Below are 14,326 nucleotides of genomic sequence, written 5' to 3'. Positions count from 1 at the left end.
ATTGTTTGTGGGCACATAAGCAAGGATCCTTCTCTGCAGCATTATGGCAGGGGAGAGTGTTTTATACTCAGGTAGGGGCTGCTTTCTAACAAAAACAAAAAAACTGATTGTATGACTTTACACACACCTGCAATATATTAACCTGAAAGCTCAGCCAGCATTTTAATAAAACCTTATATACGTGACCACAAATAAAACACACATTTATTAAAACGGACCTTCAATTAAAAGTGAAAACACTGCAAATCTCCTCCCTCCACCCCTAACACATTTCATTTTTTATTTTTTTGGGGAATGGGTATCTTTTTCTGTGTAAACATGGCAGATCGCCGTTCTGACAGGGAAGAAGATGGCGATCTTGTGTCCCTGCTAAGCAAGAACACATGTCTGTCTTCATCCAGTCAGAGCACATCCCCCACACAATTAGGAAGCACCAACTAGGAGCACACTTACTTACACTTTGATCGCTCTGATGTTAACCCCTTTCCTGCCAGCATCATTAGTACAGTACAGTACAGTGAAAGTCCATATTTTTAGCACTGATCACTGAAATAATGTTACTGTTCCCCAAAAAAGCATCAAAAGTGTCAGTTAGGCATCCGATTTTTCAACAGGAATGTCGCAGTCCTGCTAAAAATTGCTGATCGCCGCCATTACTAGTAAGAAAAAAAAGTTTGTAGAGGTGATAACTTTTGCGCAAACCAATCAATATACGCTTATTGAAAATTTGTTTATGTAGCAAAATACATATCGGCTTAAATTGATGAAGAAATTCTACTTTTAAAATGTTTTTATTGTATATAGCAGAAAGTAAAATATATTGTGTTTTTTTTTTTTAAATTGTCTTTTTTTGGAGCAAAAAAAATAAAAACAGTAGGAGCTGATCAAATACCACCAAAAGAAAGCTTTATTTGTGGGGAAAAAGGACATCAATTTTATTTGGGTACAGTGTCACACGACCACGCAATTGGCAGTTAAAGTAACGCACAAAATGGCCTGGTCATTAGTGGGATCTATATGGAGGAATCAGGACCTTCTTCCTCCTGCTGGTGATCCCTCTAGTGATATAAAGATCTATATAGAGGGATCAGGACCTCCTTTTTCATGCTGGTGATCCCTCTAGTGATAAAAAGATCTATATAGAGGATTTAGGACCTCCTTCCTCCTATTGGTGACCCCTCTAGTAATATAAAGATCTATATAGAGGAATCAGGACCTCCTTCCTCCTGCTGGGGATCCCTCTAGTGATATAAATATATATATAGAGTAATCAGGACCTTCTTCCTCCTGCTGGTGACCCCTCTGGTGATATAAAGATCTATATAGAGAAATTAGAACCTCCTTCCTCCTACTGGTGACCCCTCTAGTGGTATAAAGATCTAAATAGAGGAATCCGGACCTTCTTCCTCCTGCTGGTGATCCCTCTAGTGATATAAAGATCTATATGGAGGAATCAGGACCTCCTTCCTCCTGCTGGTGATGCCTCTAGTGATATAAAGATATATATATAGAGTAATCAGGACCTTCTTCCTCCTGCTGGTGACCCCTCTGGTGATATAAAGATCTATATAGAGAAATTAGAACCTCCATCCTCCTACTGGTGACCCCTCTAGTGACATAAAGATCTATATAGGGAAATCAGGAACTTATTCCTGCTGGTGATCCCTCTAGTGATAGCTAAAGATCTACATAAAGGAACCAGGATGTTATTTCTTGTATATATTCTTCTATAGATCAATATAGATGATTTAAGACCACCTTACTCATGCTGGTGAGCCCTCTAGCGATATAAAGATCTATATTTAGGAATTAAGACCACCTTACTCATGCTGGTGACCCCTCTAGTGATATAAAGATCTATATAGAGGAATCAGGACCTCCTTCCTCCTGCTGGGGATCCCTCCAGTGATATAAAGATATATATATAGAGTAATCAGGACCTTCTTCCTCCTGCTGGTGACCCCTCTGGTGATATAAAGATCTATATAGAGAAATTAGAACCTCCATCCTCCTACTGGTGACCCCTCTAGTGATATAAAGATCTATATGGCGGAATCTGGACCTTCTTTCTCCTGCTGGTGATCCCTCTAGTGACATAAAGATCTATATAGGGAAATCAGGAACTTATTCCTGCTGGTGATCCCTCTAGTGATAGCTAAAGATCTACATAAAGGAACCAGGATGTTATTTCTTGCTCTAGTGATACCCCAAAAAATAGATTTTCTTTCCTCACTGCCAGGCCTCACTGTTTACTCAGTATGAAGTTTCACATTGCGGTTTCCACCACTTTGACCAATTTTCCAGCAATCCTACATAAAGTTCAATATTACAAACACCTACAAATGTATCAACCCAAATGAACATCTTTGCATCATCAGCATAAAGGCATACATTACCCACAAAACCAAGATTGCATTTGAAAACTGGTATGAATGAATGTTAAGCTACAAATGCACAAAAGGGTTAAGTGAATTTCTTTAGACAAAAAAAAAAGAAGAAGATCTTACCAGCTTAATTTGGAGAGCCACTTCTCCTTTGTGTCTGAGGAACTATAAGAGAAAAAACAATGCAAAGAGAAATGAAGTGACTACCATACATCCCAGTTCCTTCCTCCTACTTAAGCACACGGCCCCTTCCTGCTTCTATTTTAAAACAAGAAACAATGTCCAGCCTGGATTTCCTTCTCATGATGTCCAGATTTTGTAATCTGCCAAGTCTTCATTTTATTTACATCTTCAATGACCCAAGCACTTTGTTGCCATCGCTTAGGTCCCATGGCACACATATAGCGGCAGTGCCTACTCTTATTGTACATATCTGTAATTCAGGCGCATTCAGGTATGCCAGTATGTGTATGCAAACCTTTTGGTACAAATGGAGACACCATGGCACATATTACTAAAGTAGTGAATGTGATTTTCATCAAACATTCAACGGTGGTGAATCAATAACTATGTAAAACATATGCACCAGGTAGATTCACCTACTGAATGGAGAATAACAGATTTATTGCTTTACTGAATGGTGAATAACATATTTATTGCTTTATTGATCTTCCCCGTATGTCTGAAGGTTTGTGGATACCTGACCAACACACCTATATGAAATTGTTGGGCATCCTATTTTAAAACCATGACCATTAAAATGGAGTTTCCTTAGAGGGTAAGTATGCAGATTAGTGCTCAGTGTTTTTGTGGAGGGATTTTTGCTGACACGTAATGTTCATACATCTTGGGGAGGGGGGGCACAGTTTGGTATGTTCACCCTGGGCTCTAGGTGACCTTGTCCTGGCACTGCACTGAGCCACACATGCGCAGCTCAGTGTACAGTACCGGCACCTGCTGGTTGACAGAGGAATTACCTCCTGTAGGCATGCGTAGGTGGTATGCCACAAGGGGGGCAGCCAAGAAGAAGACTGGAAGATTTCAGAGGCAGCATTAGAACAAAGGGGGACATCACAGCTCTTGCGGTGCTGAAGTGAGCCACCTCGATAGGTACAGTGCCTTGCAAAAATATTCACCCCCCTTGGCATTTTTCATGTTTTGTTGCCTCACAACCTGGAATTAACATGGATTGTTTGAGGATTTGCATCATTTAAAATTTACAGAACATGCCTACAACTTTGAAGATTGTTTTTTATTGTGATGCAAACAAATAAATGGGACAAAATAACAGAAAAAGTCAATGTACATAAGTATTCACCCCCTAAAGTCAATACTTTGTAGAGCCACCTTTTGCGGCTATCACAGCTCCAAGTTGCTTTGGATAAGTCTCTATGAGCTTGCCACATCTTACCACTGGGATTTTTGCCCATTCCTCCTTGCAAAACTACTCCAGCTCCTTCAAGTTGGATGGTTTGCACTTGTAAACAGCAATCTAAGTCTGACCACAGATTTTCTAATGGATTGAGGTCTGAGCTTAGACTAGGTCATTCCAGCACATTAACAGGTTTCCCCTTAAACCACTCAATTGTTCTTTTAGCAGTGTGTTTGGGGTCATTGTCCTGCTGGAAGTTGGACCTCCGTCCTAGCCTCAAATCAAGTACCTCAGAGTGGTACAGGTTTTGCACAAGAATATCCCCGTATTTAGCACCATCCAACTTTCCCGCAACCCTGATCAGTTTCCCAGTCCCAGCTGCTGAAAAACAACCCCACAGAATGATGGTGTTCTTTAAAAAAAAATTGAACTATAGGCTGTAATGTAACAAAATAGGTAAAAAGCCAAGGGGGGTGAATACTTTTGCAAGGTACTGTAAGTCTGCCTTAATTTGCAAATATGCTGGGCATACTTTATTACAGATTATAGCAAAAACCCAAGTTGGGGGGCTTTGGAAGAGTTAAATCCTGCTTTAAAAATTAAATCAGAAACATGTGGGTACAGTTGTCCTAAATACAAACCATATTTCTTAAAAATGAGTAGCTAGAACCCTCTGTGGTAGTGTGAGAGACATATGAACTGCATTACCTAAATGTAACAACGTAGTTTGTTGTGGGCCACCCAATAACAAAGGAATCATCAGCGGAATGCCTCCTTTCTGAAACATCCCAAAGGTTGGCGGAAATCCACACTTCGCTCAAACGAACTTGTTTTTTAAGCTTCATGCTGGAAGAAGACCTTACAGGAAGAAAACACATTATGTTACTGGAGAGATTGGAACATGTTACAAAATTGTATGGTGAAAAGAAGAGCACTTTTCTTAAGAAAAAATAATATACAGTTGTGTTCATAGGTTTATATACCCCTGGTAGAATTTCTACGACATGTACCATTTTTTTTAAGAAAGCATACAGTAAGTGATCAGAACAAACATATTTTAGGGATCCTCCTCCATGCTTCACAGTAGGGATGGTGTGCTTTTCTTCATAGCCCTTCTTGACTTCTTTTCAAGCATACAGTGGAATTCATAAAGAGTGTCATAAGAGCACTGTTTTCTATGCCTGCGACAAATGTCACTACATGTGGAAGACCCATGTATATGGCAGAAACTTGCACATTTATTTTATCACATGTAGCCATAGTGGGGGCAGCACTGAGCCTGAAGTACCCATACCTTTTCTGAAGTGCAGCTCAGTAATGTTGATCCTGATAAAGTCACAGGCTCAGCATTATATAAAATACAGAAAAGTGAATCGCCGGTCAAATGTCCTAAAATCAATAAAAATCTGTCAACGAAAGATAGTAAATTGATAGAGATGATATCCCATCATCAGCAGAGGTGGAAAGAAATATAATGCACTCATCACCTCTGTGCATAAAGAGGCAATCCTGCTGACCAGAAAACATTGACTGTTAAATTGTAAAGAGTCAACCTCACATGTATGGAAATGCTGAATTGTCCATCAGGCTCCTACTGCAAAGACTTCTCCAAGCCATGTGAAAACCCAGACTGCCCAATCCTGGAGCAAGGAGCTCAGAACAACAGTGGTGGAAAGGTGCCTAAACCAATCTTTCCCTCAAAAAGAATGAAGAGTATCCCAATTAGTATTACACTATTACATGGGTCTCTGTTGGAGACTGCAAGAGTGTTTTAACACACAACACACACATAGTCCACTATGGTCACCATCAGGAAACCACCTTGAGAAATGCCATACAGCCAATCCTTGGAGTATATGTAGACAGCATAGGAGTGTAAAGGGGCTGCAGGTGAACCATAAGATATGAAATGAAAGTAAAAACAGTATTTTATATATATATAAAAAAAAGGCAGCCGTTTATGATATGCAGTGCTTTAGTAAATACAATGCCAATAAGTTAGGGGTTGCAACTACTTTATCTTTGGCTGGACTTGTTAATGGAAGGTGACTTCTTAAATAAATGGGTAAAAGAAAAAGCTGTCCGGGATGGAAAGAGGTACTTACTTTGACTTGGCAATAATGAGGGAGTCACTGAACAGGAACAGGTACCTCTCTTGTGTGTGCCACCCACTCGACAGCTGGGCTCTATCTTTCAGTATGAACATGTTGTTAGGGCTACAGAAAGATCCCAGGAGAAGACCACTTCCACAGTGAGAAGGAATAAGTGTGATCGGCCTATGGAATAATAAAAAATAAGTTTAATACTTAAAATTTGGAATATTTAATTTTTCTTATCCAAAATTTATTCCTGAATTTCTGAATAAAGGAAAAGTAAGTATTACAGGTTTTATAATGATTGAGGTGATTGTAGCCATATTAGGGCACCTGCACCAAAAACAATTAAGTACTATCCATGATACTTTGCTCTATTTGCACGGACATTACCATTTTCAGGGCAAGCTTTCGGGAGTTTACCTTTACCTCCTTCCTCAAGGTCCCATCAGTACTGCTTGGACGTCGAAAAAGGGAGTACATCCCCCCTCCCGAAAGCTTGTCCTAAAAATTTGGATATTAGTGCAAATTAAGAAAAGTATCATGGATAGTACTTAATTGCTTTTTTTACATTTTAGAATAAAATAATATGCAATCATACTTTCTAAAATGTAATCTGAAATGATTTTGGAAACATCTGTGCACTATATATATATATATATATATATATATATATATATATATATATATATATATATATATATATTTAAAGTATAAAATAAGGCAAGACTTTTTTTTTGGATAGAATGGGGAGGGATTAGAACACCTGTCGGGTTTTTATTACTGTCTGTGCCCCTGTTATGGAGATTCACCATCTCTTGTCCTGTTTATCATTAAAAGTGAAAGTAGAAGAAAATCACAAATTTTGGGTTGTCCCCAGAAAAACATTAGAGGGGAAATCTTCCAATGGGGACACTGGTGGTGACCTGGGGGGGTCTCCAAGGAATTCCCTTAATTTGCAGGGATTACCTCTCACTTCCTGTTTGGCTATGAGACAGGAAGTGAATGAAAGTCTATGCAATGAGACACGGATGACGAAACAAATCTGATTATAAGATTATAGGTTATAACCCTCCCTTGCTCTATCCAAAATGGAAAAAATAAAAAATAAAGTTTTGCCTATAGTTCTAGTTTTACCACTTAAACAGGAGTTCCTCTAAAAAAAAAGTAAAAGTCAGCAGCTACAAATACTGCAGCTGCTGACTTTTAATAATCGGATACTTACCTGTCCCAGGGTCCAGCAATATGGGGGAATGAAGCCCGGCTTGGCATTCTAACTGCGGGCACCCGGCTGTGGCTTCACAGCTGGGCACCCACTGCGCATGTGCGAGCGGTGCCGCGCGCTGTGATTGGCCACGCAGTCATCTGGGACCTGTCACGTGTTCAAGATGACTGACTGGAGGGAGGGGGCAGAGCTGAGCCCTTCCTGTGGCGAGGGGAAGTGATGTCACCAGCACAGGCACTGAAGGAGGCAGACTACGAGGGACCCCCTAGCAACAGGCATTCAGAGGTGAGTTAAAACATTTTTTTTTCCAAATATTTTTTATTTTTTTTAGGAATTTTGGTGAATTTTTTTTTTTTAAGTGCAACACTACTTTAAGGACCAAGCCTCTTTTGGACACTTGCTGTTTACAAGTTAAAATGATTTTTTTTTTGCTCGAAATTACTTAGAACCCCAAACATTATATATTTTTTTTCAGACACCCTAGAGAATAAAATGGCAGTTGTTGCAATACTTTATGCCACACTGTATTTGCGCAGTGATCTTACAAGCGCAATTTTTAGGAAAAAAATACACTTTTTATACTTAAAAAATAAGAGCAGTAAAGTTATCCCAATTTCTTTTATATTGTGAAAGATAATGTTACGCCGAGTAAATTGATACCTGAACATACCCCAAGCTTCAAAATTGCGCCCGCTCATGGAATGGTGACGAGCCCTCAAAAATCTCCATAGGCGATGTTTAAAAATTTCTACAGGTTACATATTTAGAGTTAGACCCCTTTCACACAGGGCGTTTTGCAGGCGCTATAGCGTTAGAAATAGCGCCTGCAATCCGCCCTAAAAAAGCTGCACCATTATTTGTAGTGTGAAAGCCTGAGGGCTTTCACACTACAGCGGTACGCTGGCAGGACGTCAGGGAAAAATCCTGCCAGCAGCTTCTTTGGAGCAGTGAAGGAGCGGTGTGTTTACCGCTCCTCCACCACTGCTCCCCATTGAAATCAATGGGGCAGCGCTGTAATACTGCTGGCAAAAGGCCGCTATTGCGGCGTATTGCCGGTGGTTTTAACCCTTTCTCGGCCGCCAGCGGGTGGTAAAAGCACCCCGCTAGCGGCCGAAATGTGCCGCAAATCCAGTGGTAAAACACCACTAAAAATAGCGGCATTTTACCGCCCACGCTATGGGCGGTGTGGTGTGAAAGGGGTCTTACAGAGGAGTTCTAGTGCTAGAATTATTGCTCTTGCTCTAATGATTGCAGCGATACCACACATGTGTGGTTTTTAACACCGTTTTCATATGTGGGCATGACTTATATATGCGTTCGCTTCTGCACACGAGCATGGCGGGACGTGGCGCTTTAAAAAAAATTCTTATTTATTTTACTTTCTATTTTTACTCTGTCCTTTTAAAAAAAAAAATTGGGTCACTTTTATTCCTATTACAAGGAATGTTAACATCCCTTGTAATAGAAAAAAAGCATAACAGGACCTCTTAAATGTGAGATCTGGGGTTCAAAAAGACCTCAGATCTAACATTTACCCCAAAATGCAATAATAATGAAAAAATAAATTAAAAAAAGTCCCCTTTAAGACCATTGGGCGAAAGTGACGTTTGACGTCGCTTCCACATTCACTGCTATGGAGCTGAGTGGGGGCCATCATTCCCTCACTCTGCTCCATGTCTTTGATAAAAATGATCTTGCGGTGAATCCGCCAATGAGACCACTTTTATTTGAAAGAGTCGCGCCCACCGTTGTTGAAAATACTGGGGTTATGGCAACTATCTGCTGCTATAACAATGGTATTTAGCGTCAAAGTACCAACGTACAATGAGGACGATTTGCGCTAAGTGGTTAAAGCCCTAACTCCCCTTTTGTTAAGAAAAAAACATTCCCCTCTGGGTGATCTATGTACATTGCAAGGATATAACAACCTTTGTTGCAGATTCCTACCTTTTGCTATTCTGAAGGAATCCCTGTATGTGCCTCTGTGCTGAGTAGGTCTAATATTATTTTTTTGCTAATTCCGACCCCCCCCCCCCCCACAAAAGTGGAGTTACCCTTTAAACATTTTACTGTAAATAGTTATTAAAACAATATGATGTATGCCTTTTTTCCCCTTTAGAAGGGGGCCCCTTGCAACCTGCGAAACGCATTGGCTCCCTTATTCTATTAATTATAAATAAAAACTCTAAGACCATTAGTGTGGCCCTCTTACTGCCTTTTACATATCTGGACTTCTCTTAGGGCCCCTCTTCTTGAAATGCTCTGGTATAAGTGAGTCAGCTTAATCAATGGGAAGGCCCTTCACAACAATGGATATTAATAATAGGAAATCTAGCGCATCCTTTGCATTTACCCCAAACTTTTTATTTCTAACTGTGAACCTTGTTTGTACATTTTCCTTCATTTTCAACCCTGTGGACCCAATGTCACAATAAGCCCTTGTACACACAGTCGGAGATTCCGACAACCAAATCCGTCGGATTGATCTTGTCCGAAACTGTTGCATACACACGGTCGGACAAAGTTGTCGGAAAATCCGATCTTTCAGAACAAGATGATGTAATTTCGTTATGATGGGACTACATTCAGGCTAGTAGCCAATAGCTTTGATGTAGGAATTTGATCTGAGCATGCATGGCACTTTGTCCGATCGGAATTCTCTACACATGATCGGAGTATGTCCGATCGGAGCATTTTGTCGGAAAATATTTACGGCAAGTTGGAAAAGTTGGTCTGACGGATATTCCGATGGAAACAGTCCGATGCAGACCACACACAGTCGGGCTATCCGACAAAACGCTCCGATCGGACACATTCCGTCAGAATCTCCGATCGTGTGTACAAGGGCTAAGTGTGGGCAAATCCTATAAAGTAATAAAATATAAAGTATAAAATATAAAGCCTTTCCTGCCGATCGCCTCCTGGCCCTTAGGGCTCTAAAATCCAGAAGTCGGGCATTTGGGTTATGTGACCACTGTGATTGGCTGTCACAACAGTCACATGCTCGGAATGCTCCCAATTACCAGTAATTACCTCTTGTGTAGCACACCCAGCCCCACACGTCACTTCTTCTGATGTCACCTGTGATGATGTGCAAGAGTGGCACATCGTGTCATTGGGGGAGCAGTTCAAAGTCCTTCAATAGACCGGTCCCTGATGAGCTGGTGTGGGACTTCCTGATGTAATGTGGGTATCCCAGAAGGTTGTTGGCACAGTAGACATCATTCTGGTCAGAAATAAGGGGTATAGGGGGGTCCCCAAAAAGATGTCCCCGGCAAAAAAAAATTGATTTCTGTTAGAAAAATGGAACAGGAGGGGAATTATATAAAGGTCATAGGGTGCGTAAAGTTCCATTTTAACAGGATGGCAGTAGAGAACCAACTGAGGTTCTAAACTCACCCCACTTTCTAAAAAGTTTTGACTGGACACAAAATAAACCCCCATCATGTCCTGATCTATATATAGACAAATGTGTAATTTTAGGTTTTCCTTGGATTTTTCCATGTGATTAAAGGTCCCTCCACCAAAGGTATTCAAGGACCAGACAAAGACTTCTTGCGATCTCTCAAGAACGTCTCGGTGCAACCTCTTAAAAAATTTCCACTGCCAAAATAAACATCCCCAAATGAAGACAGCACTGAAATTTGGAAAACGAGATCAGAACAAAAAGGTTAAAGGTGTCGATATCAAAGAATTCAGGAAAGAGACATCGAACTGGTACAAGAACACGACAAGAACAAACAGTCTTTGCTTATTACTGCTCGGCGCACTGCGGAAATGGGAATTGGCATAATAGGGGTTCTGTTCTAAAATCAGAGTTGGCAATAACACAAATTGTAAATGCTAAGTAAATGCAGAATTCCAAGCAGGAAAACCAACAGGATGCCTGAAGAATTTTGTTCTCCAGAGTATGACTATAAAACAACAGGAAAATAACAGGCCTCCATGAAACAGTTATAAATGTAATCTCATCTTCAGTTCTGCCTATCTGACCTTGCGCTGTCCTTGGTCACGCCTTGCTTTCCAAGTTATGAAAGGACATGCCTCAGCCTTGTTGGAGCTTGTGACAGATACTCGAAATAGCATTTCTTCACTTTGCATGGAAGGATATAACTTCACGAAAAATTGTAGAAAAAAACAAGCATCGGTATTTGTAAAAGATAACATAAAGAAAAGGTCAAAATTAAGGGACCTCACCCTAAAATATTCTTTCAGTAGCACATTCCAAGAAACCAATTATAAAATCTTAACCTGATGGTACAGAACCTCAACAATCATCCATATATATATAACCCAAACGGTTCTAACAAATGCTGGGGGGGCAACCCGGAGGAAGGCTCACTACTCCATGTATTTTGGTCTCCTCCAAAGTCAGAGAACTTTCTAAAAAATGGACGGACTATCATATCCCAGGTGACCCCTGCTTTTTCCCTCCTACATCACCACTAATACATAACAGAAATCTATCATTTGCCACCTTTTAAATGCCATCAAAACATGCATTCCTATGATGGCAGGATCCCTCCCTTCCCAGGTTTCATTGTGGACATGCAAAGTATTTTGGTGTTCTCCAAAGTCAGATAAATTTCTCAAAAATGTACGGACTAGCATAACCCTGCCTTCTTCCTCCTATATCACCCCCACATTCCCACCAAAACATACCAGAAATCTTGCATTGCTATGAGGGTGGAATCCCTCCCTTCCTCTGGTGTCATTATGGACATGCAGAGTCTTTTGGTTTTCTCCAAAACTTCTTCAAAGTTAAAGAGCTTTCTTAATAATTTATGGATTATCAAATCCTGCATGACCCTACCCACCTTCTTACCCAATTTCCACCAAAACATATCAGAAATCTATCCTTTGCCAACTATTAAATGCCACCAAATCCTGCATCCTATGGGAATTTTCGTGACTTTAGTAAACTCATCAGATTCGATCTGAGATTAGCATGCAAAAAAAAACGGACAATCATTCGTCCGAGAATCTCACCGTGTATACCAGGCATTACACTCCATCCACCATTTCACCCAGCTAACAACTCCTCCCCCAGCAGGCTGACCATGGGTGTATGTAGGAGGCCTGCCCCCTGCCAATCTTACACAGGGATTGGTCAGAGCTCCTCACATGTACCCCATGTCACTCTAGCTCTCAGCCCTGCCCCTTTTCCACAACATTCTCCCTTAGCTCGCAGCATAAGCCTGCTTAAATTTAGCTGCAGTGGCAGCTTACACAAAAACCCTTATGCCCCATACACACGGTCAGACATTCCGACCACAAAATCCGTCTGATTTTTTTCGACGGATTTTGGGCAAAACTTGTCTTGCATACACACGGTCGCACAAAGTTGTCGGAAAATCCGATCTTTTGGAACGAGGTGACGTCAAACACGTACGTTGGGAGTATAAACGGGCCAGTAGCCAATAGCTTTCATCTCTTAGTTTATTCTGAGCATGCGTGGCACTTTGTCCGTCTGAATTGTCTAGACACGATCGGAATTTAAACAATTGGATTTTATAGTCGGAAAATTTAAGATCCTGCTCTCAAACTTTTCCGACAACATAATGCGATCAGACTTTTTCCGTCTGAATTTCCGACCGTGTGTACATAATACTTAGCACCTACCTAAGGTAGAGTTTGCTACATATAAATGGGCACAAATTTAAATAGATAACCCACACCCCCCAACTTTTTGAGATGGAAATGAGAGACAACTATCAGCAAAAGTATACAGGCATAGGCCCTGGCCATGCCCCCTTAAAGGAGAATTATACAAAAAAAAACAAGATTGGTTAAACCCACAAGTGCTTTTTTTTTAACCACTACTATTCCTTTATATTGGCTTTTGGAATTTACAAATGCAGCAATTTAGAAATCAGGTGAAAGGTTTAGTGCTGGAAAACACTTTTTGATAGATAAAAAGTACATTTTATATACATCTATATAGATCGGGACAAATGAGGAAGAATGAGGAAGAATGAGGGACAATGGTCCAAATCAGGGACAGTTCCTACTTTTATATTATTGAATTTTCTTGCAAAATGATAAAAACAAAACAAACAAAAAAACACGACAACTTCATTATAATATGACAAACAATGACAAGTATGAAAAGATTAAACTCATGCAGGTTGACATGTAAATTGCCATCATCCCTATATATAAAAAATATGAATACCTCTGGAATGGGCTTTTTAAGGTGATTATGAAAAATGGAAATTGTGTATATATCAATACAAAGATTGAAAATGTATTGGTACAATTTTAACATGATAAAAACATTTTCCCCGAAAGGGGAACCCAGGCAAAAAAACACTCATGTACATGTATCATAATCATTGTGATATTTTTGTATTATGATACATGTACATGTGTGTTTTTATTGCCTGTGTTCCCCTTCAGGGAAAATGTTTTTATCATGTTAGAATTGTACCAATAAATTTTCAATCATTTTAATAAGATATACACAATTTCCATTTTTCAGAATTACCTTAAAAATCCCATTCTAGAGGTATTCATATATTTTTTTATAAAAAAATTAAAAAATGGAAGCTCTGATACACAATGCTTTAGCTCACTCATTCAGTTGGCTTTTACATGTATTTTAATGAGTGCTATTTTGGCCCCTTTTTAATTTCCGATTTTTTCTGAATTTTATTGCAAAATAATAAAAAAATAAAAAAAACTTTTTAAATGAAGCAGTCACCTAATTAAAAATTCACAAGCCACTGAAATCCAAATAGAATATTTATATTATGAATGCTAAATCCTAGGATACCCCACATGTGATGTTCTTGCGGTTTCCATGTCTCGTAGAGCCCGGAGCTAACGTTGCATATTTTTTGGCTGCAATTTTACAGTGGAAATTTTTAAACAATGCATTGTCTTTAAAAGCAAGTTAATAAGCAAAAAGGAAACTACTGGAGGAAAACAATACCACTGGGAATTAAATGAGTGCTATATTGTAACGCTGGCTTTTTCCTTTTCTCTACTGTTTTAAACTTTTGGATGTTTATAAAGGCTTAACAAAATAAACAGAACAAAATAACACAAAGATACCAACATAAATAACCCACTACGGGCAATGCAGTTCTGGCACCTCCAGCACTGAATTATGTAATAGCAAGGGCTGCTGGGGTGTGCTTGAGAGTTAATTGAACTGATGCTCTATTGTAGAGGGTGGAGTCTATTTTTCCTGGGGGGGTTTATGTTCCTGGGGAGTCAATTGTTGCTGGGGGGGGGCAACTGTTGAAGG

General features: G+C 39.8%; 1 protein-coding gene across 1 annotated transcript in view; it reads right to left on the bottom strand.

The window, feature by feature from the left end:
- The window catches only part of LOC143942592 (rho GTPase-activating protein 20-like), a 161,434-nt gene that overhangs the window by 46,199 nt on the left and 100,909 nt on the right, over positions 1-14,326 (bottom strand). The window contains exons 3-5 of the mRNA XM_077463982.1: positions 5,862-6,032; positions 4,465-4,614; positions 2,508-2,549 (exon numbers count right to left, since the gene is read on the bottom strand). Coding sequence (XP_077320108.1) covers positions 2,508-2,549; positions 4,465-4,614; positions 5,862-6,032 — 363 coding nt within the window. The remainder of the gene's footprint in view (positions 1-2,507; positions 2,550-4,464; positions 4,615-5,861; positions 6,033-14,326) is intronic.

The sequence above is a fragment of the Lithobates pipiens genome, unplaced genomic scaffold, assembly GCF_037356315.1.
Source record: "Lithobates pipiens isolate NorthernLeopardFrog02 unplaced genomic scaffold, aLitPip1_a1.2 Scaffold_1, whole genome shotgun sequence".
Lineage (NCBI taxonomy): Eukaryota > Metazoa > Chordata > Amphibia > Anura > Ranidae > Lithobates > Lithobates pipiens.
Note: the sequence above shows the minus strand (reverse complement) of the source record. Positions and strands in the feature narration are given on the sequence as shown.